At 42.1% G+C, this 16,566-nt stretch overlaps 1 protein-coding gene across 3 annotated transcripts in view; it reads right to left on the bottom strand.

The window, feature by feature from the left end:
- Positions 1-16,566, bottom strand: part of DIAPH3 (diaphanous related formin 3) — a 611,019-nt gene that overhangs the window by 481,978 nt on the left and 112,475 nt on the right. For all 3 annotated transcript variants that reach the window (XM_066581399.1, XM_066581379.1, XM_066581388.1), the window contains one exon: positions 253-357. In XM_066581399.1, the coding sequence (XP_066437496.1) occupies positions 253-357 (105 nt within the window). The remainder of the gene's footprint in view (positions 1-252; positions 358-16,566) is intronic.

Genomic DNA, 16,566 nt, shown 5'->3' with positions numbered 1-16,566 from the left:
GGGAACCCCCGGGACGGCTCCAAGTCTTCACACTGTATGGCTGTATGCAGCGCTTCTTTGCGGGCGATGATTCCAGAAGGTAACGGATACAATTCCTGCTCCACATTTTCATTCTGTAATGATCTAATTAATGTTCTATTTCTGCTACATGTCCCACATGAAGCTCTACAAAACCACACTTCAGCGCTCCCTCTCATTACAGCAAGCCAAGTTCTACTATTTGCCGGCATTAAACTTTCAGGGTGTACTTACAACATTTGAAGCGGTGCTAATATACTGTATGACCATCTCTTTCTTGGTTGCAAAGTCTTTCTCGCGCAGCGGTGCTTTTCGATCTTCATTTAAATTCATATCTTCCTGGAGCATAAAATAAAAGAAAGTGATTGGCAATGGGATAACACATACAGAATATGCCAACTAGGTTTTATGGTGGGAATATCTTTCTGACCACGTTCACACCTCCCTTAGTCCTCTGGTATGCCATGCGGCCCGGACATACCCTACTGACTATAATGAGGTCCATCCGCCCTCTAGTGTACTCACACAAAATAGGACAGCAATGGTACACCAGGACTTTACGGTGAAGGCGCTCAACTGAGCATCCAGCACAGATGTGGACTTAGCGAAGCAAGCTGTCACACTACATGCATTTCCTGGGATACCAGTTGCTCGGCAAATGCTTCATGTTAAATTATAAAGTAATAAAATCAATTTACATAAATTATAAAAAGATACTTTTTTTTTAAATTACATGTTTGCCATCATTATCCACGCTGTTGCTGTACACAGGGGTTTTTTTTTGGACGTTTGCCACCTTGTGAACATTAAAAAGTTAAATTAAGTTGAATTTAAAGAAAATAATCAAGTTTTAAAAAATATGCATTTTCCCCACAAAAACCCTTTTTAAATGGCTAAAACACCAAAACAAAACCTTAAAAAAAAGGCACACTTAACATGTAACCATCCAAACAATGAAAATCTTTTATTTATCAAGCATGATGAATGCCATAAAACTTTTAAAAAGTAAAGGCCAATTTACACGCAACGATTATCGCTCAAAATGCGTTACAACGATGGCATATGAGCAATCATCGCTGAGTGTAAATGCTACCATCATGCACTTTTCATCTGAAACGTGATTTTTAAGTGAGCTTAAAATCCATCATTCAGACCACAGGCGGTTATCGCCACTGGAGCTAGAGATTATATTGCTTTCTCTTAGCAGCCCTTTTCAGAACAATGTATTAATTGCAGAGCTCAGGCCACCTGCTGAGTTCTGCAAGAAGCTCCCTAAGGCTCATTTGCACACAAATGAAGCTGACAAAGTGCTAATTCATTAGTGCCCATTAGTACTTTATGCAAAATAGTTTGAAAGATTATCTTTGCGTGTAAATATGCTTCAAGGTGCCAGAACTATTTTTCCTTTGTTTGCCTCCCCAAAAAGGCAACACAAAGCAATCAAAAGTCACATGCAGCCCAAAGTAGTAACAAATAAAACTGCAACTCTTCCCACATAGCTCATAGGTCTTAGAACATAGAAATGCAGATTCAATTGTTTTTCTTTCCAAACATGTTTTTATTGTGCAAAAGTAGTAAAAAAGAAACATCTACAAAACTTGGTATGGCAACAATCATGCTGATAAGCAAGTTATGTTAACAGAATAGTGCACACTGTAAAAACAAAGCCCCTAACACAAAAAGGAGGAATCTCTGTGCTTCTGTCTTTTCCTCAGGGTCCTTGGCTGTGGCTAACAGCCAGGGATCTGACCTGCTCCTGCAATTAGCAGGATCTTTAATCCTGGGCCAGGATAGCAAAAGTACAGCCCGAGATTAAAGCCCAGAACCAAGCGCCGTAAATTTACAGTGCTTGGTCCTCAAAGGGGTGGTCCTTTTTGAAAATTAAATGTCAGGTGCAGACTGCCTAAAACAACAAATCAAGCAGTACTTACTCATCCTCAGCCATGGTGATCCAGTCCTGCTGTTTACCTGGTCTCTGCTGACAGTGAAAGGTAGGTGACCACTGCCTGCCAATCAAAGGCCACAGCGTCACTGGCCATTCTCCTGGTGCATATATCTATATTACTCCCCAAATGCACACCATTCGCAACCTGATTGGTTGTTGGATTTACTTATTCCCGGTGATTGGTTATTTGGGTTGCCTGATTTATGGTGATTGGTTATTTGGTTTGGCTGGTTCACGGTGGTTGGTTGTTTAGGTTGGCTCTTGAAGAAGTGGGGAGTAAGAGGCTAATATGCTTTCCTGGCATCAGCACTCACTTCCTGGTTGCCATAATGCCAGAAGTACCAAATGCCAACACTGTGGCTGATTGGCAGGCAGCTGTCACCTGACACCAGCGGTCAGCAGAGACCAGGTAAACGTTAGGGTCTGCAGCACTGGATCGCCGGGGCCAGGAACAGGGCAAGTACTGCTTGGTTTGTTATTTTAGGACTTGTGCACCTGACAATTTTCAAGCAGTAACCAGGCATCCCCTTTAACCTGTTGCCTTTCTCAACCAGAGAAATAGCAATGTATTCAGTGTTCTTAGATTGAGAATACCTATTCTGCTTCCGAAATGTCCCCTGTGGAAGAAGGAGACTAAATTGCATTAGAAGGGTGGATTTTACTTTAATCTGCATCCACTAGCCATAAACTGAAAGGAAAATGATCTGTAATTCAAGACAGCAAGCGGATTTTGGGAAAAGGTCAACTTCTACGTGTGCGTTGTGTGTTCTGCTGCTTTATCCGCCAACACTGGAGTCACGGAATGTTTTTCAATATCAAAACAAGACCTGCTCATTTACTAGGGTGGTGAAAATCAATACTTAATCCAAACGTATATCGTACCCCTGGAGAAATGATTACACTGACAATTTGTATAGACATGGTGGGCAGATTTGAGCTTTTTTTTTCTTGAAAAACACAAGCCTTCTTTTTTAGTTGTCATCAGAAAGAGAAAAACAAGCCTGATATTTATTTACAGTATACATTATCCAAGGAAAGCCATAAGCAAGACAGCCCACAAACAGCTGCAAGGCGGCCATGCAAACTGCCTTTACAGTGCATGTCAGAGGGGTGCCGACATTTGCATCTATATATGCAGATTTTAGCAAACATCATCCGCAGGCCGAGTCCCATTGAAGTGAATGCAAAACAGCCAGAAGTGGGGTAACCCCTCTAGGGATCCACCCCGGATCACTTCTTATTCCAGAATTTAATCTCTGGTAGTAGAAACCCCAAAATTATCACTTTAAATTATTAAGCAGATTTAAGAAAAAACTCCCTTGTGATTTATAAAAAGGTGCCCTGCTGTGGGACCCCCAGCAATCAGCTGGAATATCTGGCAGCAAAGGCTTCACTTTATGGCCCTTTTACACGGGACGACAGTCGGCTAAACGACTGCATGAGCGGGGGTGTCACCACGAAGGTCGTTGGCGCTCCTGCAGAGCGTTTAGACAGACTTTGTCGCTGGATTGTTTAGCACTTCCTCTTCTATGTGAAGCATGGCGTGCGGAGCGTTTACATGAAACAAGAAGCCAGCGATAGTTTTTGTGCCGACTAAAAGTCAGTGATAATGACCTGCAAATGAATAGTGAGCGATTTTTTTTTGCATTTACACTGCGTGATTATCACTCAGATTCGTTCAAATGAATTTTGAGCGATAATCGTCCCATTTAAATGGCCCATTACAGTACTACCACAAGGGAAACTGAAGGCCCTTTTACACGGCACAATTATAGTGCAAACCGCTGGATACATTAAATGGTCGTCATGACAATTATTAGGTGTAAACCAGTGCGGTGAAAAAACAATCAGTGATAAATTCCTGGTCGGATTTTTAATACAGACCCCCCCCCCCCCCCCCCCCCCCCAAAAAAAAACCCATAAATGGTCGGCTGCTGTATTGTTCTGTCTATAAACAGGTAGCAGTTCATCCATCAATGACTGCCCGTTTACCGTAAACGGAGGCAAGTGGGTGGAAGTGATCTCCGGAGGCTCTGCATGTGTTCATAGAAGTGATAATCGCTGGAATGGCTATCGTGTCATCCTGGGTTAATTAAGTGCTACACCCTGTTGACTGAAAATAATGAGCTGTCAATGTTATATAACCTGACGAAACCCTATATGCCAAGTCCTTCTTAAGGCCCTTTTACACGTAACGATTATCGCTCAAAATTTGTTCAAACTACCGAAAATGAGCGATAAATGAGCGCAAACTTAAAATCCATTGTTCAGCCAAATGGCAGATAAAGCAAACACATTTATCTCTCAATAGACCACATGCTGTTATCTCCACGGCAGGTATACACTAGCAAGAACAGAACAATGCGATCTGCTGTCAGCCCGAAACAGAACAATGCAGCTTTTTGCACAGGTGGGTATGTGATTAATCACATGCTGGGCTATGCAAACAGCTCATGGATGCCCTTTTACATGCAAATGAAGATAACGTGTTAATGGCCATTAACAGTTTATGCGAATAGATTGTTAAATCTTTCAATCTTTTAGTCGTTTGCAAGATTATTTTTGCGTGCAAAAGGGCCGCTACAGTCCTCTGCTCTGGGTAATTGATAAGGTTCGAGGACACCGGACTACCTTCTATTAAATTTAATAACGGGGTTTTAAGAAAAAAAAGAAAAAAATTCTTCACTTGTTCTTCCCCTACAACTACAAATCCCTCTATACTGTATGACCTTACATTGGCCACATTTATACATTCCATCATGGCAGAAAATACATTTCCAGGGTATGATTTTTCAATGCGTGGTGTGCAGGTTGTATATACTGTAAATAATTCACATTAAGTGGTATATGAAATAAAACAGCAAGGTTTGCAAATAAAGCAGTTCTGTAATAAAGCACTTGAAGTGCCCGGACCAGACAAGTTAGCAGGTTACATTCCTCACTGTCATCGTTCAGCCATAAGCTTATTTTGTTCCCTATAAATTGCAGTATGTTTAAAATACTTGTCAATATGAATAATATTATTTTGCTTTGGTTTATTTAAAACAGGGCCGACAGAAAAGGCTTCTATTTATATGCTAATTTCTGTGTTAAAATATCCTGCAGAGGTGTCACATCAGAAGACCACAGAACAAGCAGAAGACAGAAGAGCTGCCCGCACCATCACCTACAGGGTTAATCCAGACAACTAAATGCATCTTGCGGATTTTGTTGGAATAGTCGCCCTGTAATACCTGAGGATCTGGAAAATGCCTTAAGAAACAGAAATATTAGTCATCGACGTCATTTGCAGATCCCCAATTTACAGGTGTAACGGGATGTTGATTTCTAGTAATATGCCAACAACTGAAACGGTGGGAATACCCTTTAAAAAGGGAACCTGTCACTAGTTTGTGGATATGAAACCACCTGCACTTGCAAAACAAAGTAATGCACATTTACAGCGTTTTAAAGCTTCCCGTGCTGCATGCAAGGCCCCGGCAACAGGTCCAGTAGGCAGGCCTAACAACCTGCGGGCTAGCCAGACCATCTCTGGTGGGCTGTGCACCTCCGCTAATGCCGGCCCTCTCTCACATGGTGATGAAACGCTCATGCGTGAGCTGGGAGCACTGGGGCCGGCGCAATAGAGTCTACTGAATCGGTCCACAAAAGGGGCAGATGAATTGCGCATGTGGCGTTCCCAGCGCACGCACGATGGTTAGATCTCCATGTTGAGGACGTGGGGAACATTTCAGGTCACAGTAGCAGAGAAGGGCGGTGTGATGGGATCTGCGCACACACTAAAGACTGTCCAGTCAGTCCCCGGATTGCTCGCAGGGCATTTACATGCAACGTGGGGAACGCTAAACTTTTCTTTGTTAATCATTCTGGTAAAAGCATATCTTTCACAAAGGGACATTGGTTTTAACGATGTAGGTGGTTTCATATCCACAAAATTAGTGACAAGTTCCCTTTAAAACTATTCAACACATAGCGAATATCTACAAGACTTGACATGATTCCAGACATTCCAAGGGTGAATTCTCAGTGCAAACATGCAAAATATTCATCATAAGTACAATTTATTAATTCCTAAAATTATCAATGGTTTGTGTAAAACACATTTTTTCATGCCCCTTATCTAATTGTCTGTCAATATACAAGAAGAGGTCTAAAAGAGAGCCTGGTAACTACAGGCCGGTAAGTCTCACTTCAATGATTGGAAAGATATTCGAGGGGTTTATGAGAGACGCCAACCTAGAATACCTCAAGGAAAACAGTATAACCCCCTAAGCAGCACGGGTTCATGAGGGGTCGATCATGTCAGACAGATTTGATCAGCTTCTACGATGAAGTAAGTTCTAGGCTGGACCTGGGAGAGTCTATTGATCTCATATATGTGGACTTCTCTAAAGCATTAGACACCGTGCCGCATAATAGGCTGATATATAAAATGAGACAGCTCGGATTGGGTGAAAACGTGTGTATCTGGGTAAAGAACTGGCTCAGAGATAGAAAGCAGAGGGTGGTAATAACTGGTTTGTACTTGGATTAAGCCATGGTCTCTAGTGGGATGCCACAGGGTTCAGTAGCAATCCCCATTCTGTTCAATATATTTATCAATGACCTGATAGAAGGACTACACAGTAGAATATCGATGTTTGCAGACGATACAAAATTATGCAAGACAATTAATACAACAGAGGACATTGTACGACTACAAATGGGGATGGATAGAAAAATGGCAAATGAAGTTAAAAATTGGAATCATTTACCCTGGAAAAAAGACGCTTAAGGGGTGACCAAATAACCATGTATAATACATTACAGGACAGTATAAGGATCTCTCATGATCTGTTTATATCCAGGACTGCGACGGTAACAAGAGGGCATCTTCTATGTTTGGAGGAACAAAGGTGCCATCACCAATACAGAAGAGGGTTCTTTACTGTAAGCACAGTGAGACTTTGGAACTCTCTGCCTGAGGACGTGGTGATGGCAAAAAAAAAAATGATGGAGGAGTTTAAGAGGAGACTAGACATCTTTTTGGAGCGCTCTGTGATCCAATTTGTGTATGCCTTTGCCCACTGGAACTAGTCATCTGCTGTTATCGCCCATATGTAGTAAAGAACGATGACTTTAAGAGCTACTGTTTGGCTGTTCCTGCAATTCCAGATATGGCATCACTATGGCTATTCCCATCAAAGCCATGCTGAATATGATGATGCAGGGCTGGATCTATCCTATGATAGATACCAAAAGGACTTAATGGGGTCCATTAGGATCTGCCAAACAAGGCTTTAGAATAAGAAAGTCAAGCTTCTAAGTCCTCTACTTTTATTTATTTTTTTTTAATTTGAACTCCATACATTTCTACCAACTGCACCCAAAACCGCCCACACCCCCATTACTCCGCAGCACTGCTGCCAAGTTATTTGTGTTCAAATAAATAGCCCTACATGCATTACTATTTTTTCTATCTATTGTGACAAAAATCTGTAATGAATGGTATCCTAAGGCCCAATGTCCACAGGCAGATTTGCTTTGCGGAATCCGTGCTTGGCACCCGCATACAAGATCCGCAAATCAAGCCACCCACAGGGGAGCATTTGGTGTCCGCACGTCATTTAACACTTGCAGATTTGTTTTTATTTGATTTGCAGATGCCACGCGTGGATAATAAATCGCAGCATGCTCCATTTTACCGCATATCATGTGCGGATGGGCTCCATTCATCTCCATGGGAGCTTACGATCCGCAGTGCATCCGCAAATAAATTTCTGGATTCACTGTGGATTTGAAGGCTACAAAACCAATTAGGGAGGTGGGGAAAAGGCTGGGGAGGTCGCAGATTTTTTTCCAAGCAGATGATCCGCAGTGAATCTGTACGGGGGGAGGAGGGAGGGTACACAATCCACGATCTACCACAAGCAATAAAGAAATCTATTTAATGATGACTCGCAGTACATCTGCTGCGGAAATCCGCATAAAAAATTAACGCATGCCACAGACATGAGGCCTTGGGACACATGCACACGGCCGGGTCTTACTCCAGCTGTGAGATCTCGGAGCAAAATCCGACCCTCTGCCGACCAGTGACGCCCCCCCCCCCCCCCCCCACGTACCTGTCTCAGATACACTGCGCATGTGCCAGCTGACAAGCCACCGCACATGCTCAGTGCAGAGAATGACACACTGTCAATGACGCAGATACACCGAGATTTCGAAATTGCCTTTTCGAAATCGCCGCGGGATGGACGGCTTGCAACTATTTTTTAGGGGAGCTAAAAGAGACTACTAAAGACTAGTGAGCAAATTTGCTCGACACCGTGTTGTGGCCGTGTTTACATGGAACGACCATCGTCTGCATTCGCTCTTTCGAGCGATTATTTGGAAGATAGTCGTCCCATATAAAGCCACTAATGCAAGTCTTAAGACAGCCTAAACCACAAGTGCTCGAAGTAGGAAATCATTATAGATATTGGGCATCAATGAGTACGATTACTAAGAAGAAAGTGAACATTTCCATTTAGGAGGCTTGTGTGGCTTCATGAAAGACCGTTATTGCTCATGTAGTCTCAGAAACCATGAGATAAAATTAATGGATTGGAATAATTTGTGCTGTAGACCTATTAGTGCTGAAGACAAGCAAGCAATAGAAGCTAATACCCGCTGATATAACGTAATTACTTAATCCATACAGACTTTCCATATAATGTATCATCACTGGACGCACATCAATTCAGCATATCATAATCAAAACTAATTTTGCCAGATATCCTTTAAATGATCTGTGGCTACGGTTTACTATTGATTCCCCATTAATAACAAAAAGAAAAAAATATATATATTTTTTTTAAATGAACCCATCATTCTCCTAATAAAATGGGACATTGGCCGGATGTTCCCCTGAAGCTGTAATCACAATTTCAGATCATTGTGCTAAGGTTCTTAATCAGCCATGAAGCCATAAAGCTTCTCCAACTTCAACAGAATTCAGTTTTTAAAAACTATTACACAATGGAAGAGAACACCATTTACAATTAAAAAGCTCCCTGAGGCTACATTCACACGATCGCGGATCTCACACAAAACTCGTATGAATATGAACTCCATTCAATTGAATGGAGTCATGCATATGAGCGCTGTTTGGCCCCACAGCGCTGCTGCGAGCTACAAAATCGCTGCATGTCCTATTTTTTCGCATCCTCAGGACGCATAACCAATTGTTTTCAATGGAACACACACTGCAGGCCGTGCGATGTGCATGCGAACGCGATGTTCCCCATTGAGAGCAACGGGAAACACTCACTGATCCTCTAAAGCACAAGAAACAAACGTCAGAGGAACGCAACATCACTGAAGTAATACGAGGAGTTTTTGCATCGGGCTGCACTTCTCAATCAGATCTTGCGATCATCAGTGTGACTGTAGCCTTAAAATGTGAGATTCTGAAGGACCTCAGCAGTTCCTCGGCGGTTTCACACTATTTTGCAGCTTTTCTCTGGCTGTTGGGGTTCCCAGGGTTCAGTTTGAAGTCCTCTCCTCTTTTCCATCTACAGAGCCCTTATTGGACAAACCTCTACGCTGATGACACCCAAGTATATACTTCTCTCCGGGACATTCTCCCTTCAAAACCACCATCTATTAACCCTTTAGTGACAGAGCTTTTCCATTTTTTTTTTTACCTCAATTTCATTTTTTCCTCCTCCCTTTTAAAAAATCATAACTTCTTTATTTATCCATTGACGTAGCTGTACAGGGGCTTGTTTTTTGCGGGACGAGTGGTAGTTTCCACTGGTACGGTTTAATGTACCATATAATGTACTGAAAAACACTTAAACACTTAAATTCTAATTGGAGAGACATGGGGGGGGGAAACAGGCATTCGCCATCTTTCGGTGCGTCCTGTTTCTACGGCGCACAAACTGCAACAAAAATGACCTGATAACTTTGTTCGGTGGGTCAGTATGATTACTAACAAACTTACATAGTTTATTTTGCTCTACTTGTATTTTTTTAAAAAGATATTTAAATTATTTTCTGTGTCCATTTTCTGCACACAATAACTTTTATTTTTCCATTGACCGTTATGTGAGGGCTCATTTTGTGCGGTACGTTTTGTCATTTCCGTTGGAACCATTTTTGAAAACATTAGACTTTTTGATGGTTTATTACATTTTTTCTTGCAGACTGGGTGACCAAAAAAAGCGCACTTCTGTATTTTTTTTTTGGGACGATGTTCACTGTGTGGGGTAAATGCGTTACTTTGATAGATCGGACTTTTACGGACTCAGCTATACCAAACACGTACTCTTGCTTTATTATTTGGATTATTTTATTGTAAATATAGCAAAAAGGTTTTTGTTTTTTTATTTATACTTTTATTTTTACTTTTATTACTTTTTTAAAAATAATTAGTAAAACTTTGTTTTTACATTTTCTTTTAGTCCCCAGGGGGACCACAACTAGCGATGCTTTGATCACACCTACAGTATTATGTAATGCTATGGCATTACATCATACTGCATTCTGACAGGCAGTCTTATCAAGCCACCCAACAGGGATGGCTTGATAGGCATACTGCCAAGACAGCCCTGGGGCCTTTTAGAAGGTTCCTGGCTGCCAGGACACCCGCACGGCTTTCACGATTTCACTGCGGGGGGGGGGGGGGGGGGGTCGTACAGGACCCCTGCACATCGTTCAGGGCATTGAAAGGGTTAACAGCCCTGATCTGCCGTGCGGAGTTGGGGCTGTTGTCCGCGGGTGTCAGCTGCAATAAACAGTTCACACCCACGATGTACGGAGGGAGATCACAGCGCTATACACGTCCTGCAATGCCATGAAGTAAAAAAAACACTATGGAGCCGTCACTAAGGGGTTAATCCACCTAAACATAGTTTTCCAATTTCAGTGTGTGGTGCCACTATAAGGCCGCCTGCAAACCAAACAACATTTGCTGCGGAATCCGCGGTTGTCGTCCATACGGAGGATCTGCAGCAAGTGCCGTTCAAAGCATGCTATGTAAAGATCACATTTTCCTTCACACTCCCTGAAATGAATTGCGATTTCTGCGAATGGAGGGAAAAAGAAAAAACAATCACAGCATGTTGTATTTTGCAGCGGTTCTTTGCGGACAGTTTCCGTTGAAGCCATCCGCACAGCAGCCCAACCTGAATTAGCATTGCAGGTAGGGCTTGGGTACCCACGTCATCGCCTAGCAATAAATAAAATCTGTACTGCGCATGACTGGCGGCAAAGGTCTGTGGTTATCCGCAGTACAGCAAAAGAGGGTAGAATCGTGATAACATGGTATAGTTGGAAGGGACCTCCAGGGTCATCTGATCCAATCCCCCTGGGTACACGGGGTCGCTGGCCGTGGTCAAAGCTGGAATCCGCGTGCAGAATCCAGCTGTGTTGTGTGCAGGCGGTCTAAGGGCTCACTCACATGGGCATATGTGGCGCGCATAAAACATGCAGCACACAGCAAATACGCATGTATATCCCCATGGCCTATACTGGAGCATAAAACGCACCAAAATAGGGCATGCTGTGTTTTTTTTTCTGTGTTTCACCAGGCCACCAGTGTTATCTGTGCTATAGATTTCTCATACTTCTCAGTCACGCATGAATCCTAATGAATAATTTAACGCTCTATTAAAAGTGTCAAAAGTTCTTATGAATTCATAGTCTCAAATTCTTCTATGGCTTTGTGACTTGAAATTGCCTTTCAGTATCATAACTTTCATATCTTCTATGTTGTGTCTGGGACTAAAGAAATGCTCGGCCGCAGGAAATTCTGTCTTTTTCTGTTTAATCGTGTGATAAGACCTCATCCTCGCTTTAGGTTTTTGTCCTGTTTCTCCAATATAAAAGCCACATTTACTGCGCAGGATCAGGTACACAACATTGGACATGGAACATGTGAATGTCCCAGGGATCTTATAGTCCTGCTGTGTGTTGGGGATCCGTATCCTGTCCGCAGTCAGTACATGTGAGCAGGTCTTACAGCTCCTTACATTGCAGGGATAAGTTCCTTTTTTATGTGTCAGAGGGCAATGCACTCCTGACTATAAAGTTGCTCCAGTTTGGAGGTCGCCTGTAACACAGAAGTGGAGGGTCCAGGAATATGGTTTTCAGATGGTCATCCTTCTGTAGGGTATGGTGGAGTTTCTTTGCCGTTTTCCTTAGTACCTCCAACTGTGGATAGTAGGTCACTACTAGAGGTACACGATATTTTTCCTTCCTTCTCTGTGAATTAAAGTAGTTGATTCCTGGGTATCCTGTGCTCGCATTATGTACTTGGTTTCTCTTAGTGAGAACAATCACAAAAACATCTCTACATCTGTCCTGTTATTATTGTGGATACAGCAAATAACTTGTCCTGAAGCGCTCCCTTCTTTACTACTTTAACTCTCCATTAATTACTTCTCTGCACACTAGACTCCTCTCTCTCCAGTCTATTCTGTACGCAGTGGCTACACTGACACCTCCACCAAGTGCCGGTCACAGCACTGGTTGTCCATCCACTATAGAATACAATATAAACTCATCCCTCTCATCCATAAAGGCCCCTTTACACAGAATGAGATTGCTCAAAAAAAAGTCATTTAAAACGAGCAAAAATGAATAATCCAGCGTAAGCACAGCCAATGATCGAATGGCAAACAATAAATACTTTGCTTTTCAATCATTTTATGCAGGTATGAACATAATCGTTGGCTCATTCACTTATACAGCGAATATTAATGAGTCAATGATTTCTCGTTTGAATGAGCCAATGATGTACCTGCCTGTATAAACCGGCTGCCTGAGCGAATGAGCAAACTCTGACATCATCCGCTCGTTCAGACAACAAATCGGTAGGTCTAAATGGACCCTAAAACCTCTCCAGTGTGCTATATCTCCTCCCCCATCTCTCTCTACCACCTTAAGGCCCATTTAGACAACGATTATCGCTCAAAAGCAGTCTTTTGGGCGATAATCGATGTGTCTAAATATGCCTATCTTGAACGACAGTTTTCAGTTCTGCTTGAAAACAGTGGTTCAGCAGAACAGCTGATAAGCAGGATCACATACTATGTCTGCTGTCCATGGTGCTGAATTCTTCACTGGGAGCCCTTTTCTGAACAATGGAGCTGATTACAGAGCTCAGACCTCCTGCTGCATTCTGTAACAGCACCCAGAAGCTCATTTGCATGCAAATGAAGCCAATAAAGTACTAATAGAAATTAGTGCTCATTAGTATTTTATGCAAAGCGATCGCTGATCTTTCAATCTTTTGAAAGATGTGTATACCTATACGCTCCATTCTGCTAATAATCTCAGACTAAAGTTTCCCCATAACCCGAACCCCCCACCCCTGTCTACAAGTCTTCTCCAGAGCTGCACCAGTTCTTTGGAAAGCGCTACGCCAGACAAGAAAGTTAAATTTCCAATAACCACAGTTTTAGCCATGCTATAAAAAAAGCAAAAAAAAATTATCATAAAAACATCTTTAGGGAGGCCTAGTATATTCCCTAATTATCTTGTTTCTTCCTCAGAACCCGATAGTGTTGGATAATGGTATCTCCCACTCTCTAATACACTTCATAGTGTAACAGATACAGGATGGTGACAGGCTCATGCAGCTTTATTTATAATTTCCTACTTACATAATGAATGGCTGGAGAGTTGTATAGAACAAGATTGTAAGCTCTTGTGAGCAGGGCCCTTACTCTCGTCCTACCGTTTATTATATGCAAAGCAAGACTTGGTTTGTACATGATACCTCGGATTTGTAAAGTGTTGGCATTACATAAAGATCATTTTCAAGTGCAAGAAAAGAACTATTGACACCGCTTATCTTTTGTAGCCAAGTGCATTAAATAGCCCTTTTTCCAGCACACAGTCATAGGGCAGAATGCTGTATGTATTTTCTGCACTAAACAACATTTACTGACTGGGAAAACAGGCCTTTGCTCAAATCCAAGTGCCAGAGACAAACCTAGAAATGGTGGGTTGGAACAACATGTAACATTGGTATGGCAAGCATGACAAAAGTGGGCATCTAGTCTTAAAGATAAACCCTAGGGAGTTTCTTAAAGGGATATTTCAGGCATTTACTATTGATAACCAGCTTTCAAAAACGGGAGTGTAGCCTATCATACTTCCGGTTCTGGCCAAAGATGCAAACGTCCAGCTTCACTGCACCAACAGTAGGCTGGAGGATTAGCTGATCGTCTGGGATCCTGAGATGAAGACCCCCATCAATCAATCAACTATTGATGACCTGTGCTGAGTATAGGTTATCAATAAGAAATGCCTGGAACAACCCTTAAAGTGCTTTCTCACCTGAAATCATGACGGCTGAAGTTAGTCCATCTTGTTATCTGTCTATTAAGATATCGCCTGCAGCCTGCTGCACAGCAACACCACGTGTGGATTAGATGACAGACGCAAACACCATCATCTTGAATGAGCTGTCAAAGTTCTCCAGATTGCTATCCATTAAGAGACATAGGTGAGAAACAGAAATTCCTTTCTATGCCGCCCCCTCAAAATGTCCACTAATTGCCCTGTTACTTACTTCTGCGGAAAGTCAGTGAGATGTCTGCAAAAATGTGTCATTGCTTTCAATCATCATCTTTATTTATATAGCACCAACACATTCTGCAGCACTTTACAAGTCCGAAGGAACATAAACCAATAATACATAGCATACAGTAATAGACGAGGGCCCAGCTCACAGGATATAATAAGGAATGGGGGGGGGTGACGCAAGAGGTACAAGTCCCTGCAACAGTCCAATTAATTAACCCTCTCCAATCCAATTTGTATCCTGCCATTATACAACTGCGCTATCTGCTGGCTAAAGCCAGTACTGCATGAGGTGACACATTGGATAGGCTCCGACAGCAGAGGGGCTGGCAATATACAGTAAGAGAACCCCGACAGACATTTTCCAACATCGGAGCTGTACATCTTCAAATCATAATGTCTTCAGAGGTCAGACAGTGGATTGGAAACGGTTAATATGGTCTCTGCATTTTGAACACAAACTGTGGAGCCCTACAGACATTAATAATCATTTGAAACCTGCACTGATTTGAGCTAAAACTGCATGACGGCGCAGAGTTCATGGGCACTACATGAACTAATGCAAATGTGATGCTATGTACACATAACTCTTGTGGCATTGCATCCAACGTGCATTCCGCAAATAAATGTCCTTAATATATCCATATTTGTGGGCGTCATGCAACTACTTGACAGCATCAACCTTAACCCTTTCCAATCCAATTTGTATCCTGGTTTTCCTAGGGGGCTTACTCTTTTTCTGCCGTTGTACAACGGCGCTATATGCTGGCTAAAGCCAGTACTGCATGAGGTGACACGTTGGATAGGCTCTGACAGCAGAGAGGCTGGCAATATACAGTAAGAGAACCCCGACGGATGTCTTCCAACATCGGAGCTGTACAGCCTTAAATCATAATGTCTTAAGACGTCAGACCGTGGATTGGAAAAGGTTAATTGCAACGAGGCACCATGCTAGGCCCGCTATTCATGAAAGCAACTAAAATATCAGTGCATGTCGAGGCTAGAAAAAAATCCCTTATTGTGTGACATCACATGTAATATTAGTAAGTGCAATAGAGTATATACACACAAGCATTCTGTGCAATGACGTCTTACAATTAGTCCCTGGTCTTGTTGGTCAGAGTTCCAGGCCATGCTACATCACTTTGCATCTGGGGGGGGGGGGGGGGGGGGGTCAAACCCAGTGATGGTGGAAATTATTAGGCAAGAATGTATATTCTTCTATGATTGGTGCAATTTTCAACAGAGACAAAAGCAGGGAAATGTCGGGATGTCATTTGTAACTGAACGCCACTCATCTACATGTGATTAAATAGTTCTCTGTAGCAAAAGTGTGTAAGATAAGGTGATACAAGGTGCAACTTACATGCAACAGCCCATTTAAACTTAAATAAGCCAGAAGAAAGATAGCAAACCATTTTTTTCCCCTGAAGAAAATCACCCGAGTCCTCACATAACCCAATTCATTTTAATTATACTACTTTCAAATTACATTAAGAGATATTACATTTTGGCTAGTCAACTATCTCCAGCTGTTAAAATGAAGGAACGCAATCATTACAGAGTAAATCAGAAGGATACAATAGACGGCGTGCCACATTCGTTCTTTGTATGATAATACACAAGATAATCAGTCAGTTTCCAAACAAACAAAATAAATGCAGCGGTAAGATAAAATAACGTCATTAGCGCTTCCAGGATGTCTACCTTCACAGCCATTTCATTTTTAATATTTTCCTTTCTTTAATAAAAACCCATTACAACTAAACGCGTTCATAAAACATATGTGCTATAATGGGGTTTTTACTTCCTGCTGGGTTTTTAAACTGCATTACACACGGCACTTTAATTGACTAAAACTGCTTCTTTGCATTGACTCAGCATCCACGTCCTCCATCCGAGGACAAAGGGAGCCTGTGAAGAAGAAATCTGGGATATTCGATTAATAATAATAAGGCAAGAGATCAATTCCAGGCATAGAGGGCCAAATAATTACAACTGTAAACAGAATGTATTCACTTATGTTATATGTACAACCTTTGAGG

The sequence above is a fragment of the Eleutherodactylus coqui genome, chromosome 1, assembly GCF_035609145.1.
Source record: "Eleutherodactylus coqui strain aEleCoq1 chromosome 1, aEleCoq1.hap1, whole genome shotgun sequence".
Lineage (NCBI taxonomy): Eukaryota > Metazoa > Chordata > Amphibia > Anura > Eleutherodactylidae > Eleutherodactylus > Eleutherodactylus coqui.
This window is presented reverse-complemented; position numbering and strand designations above follow the sequence as displayed.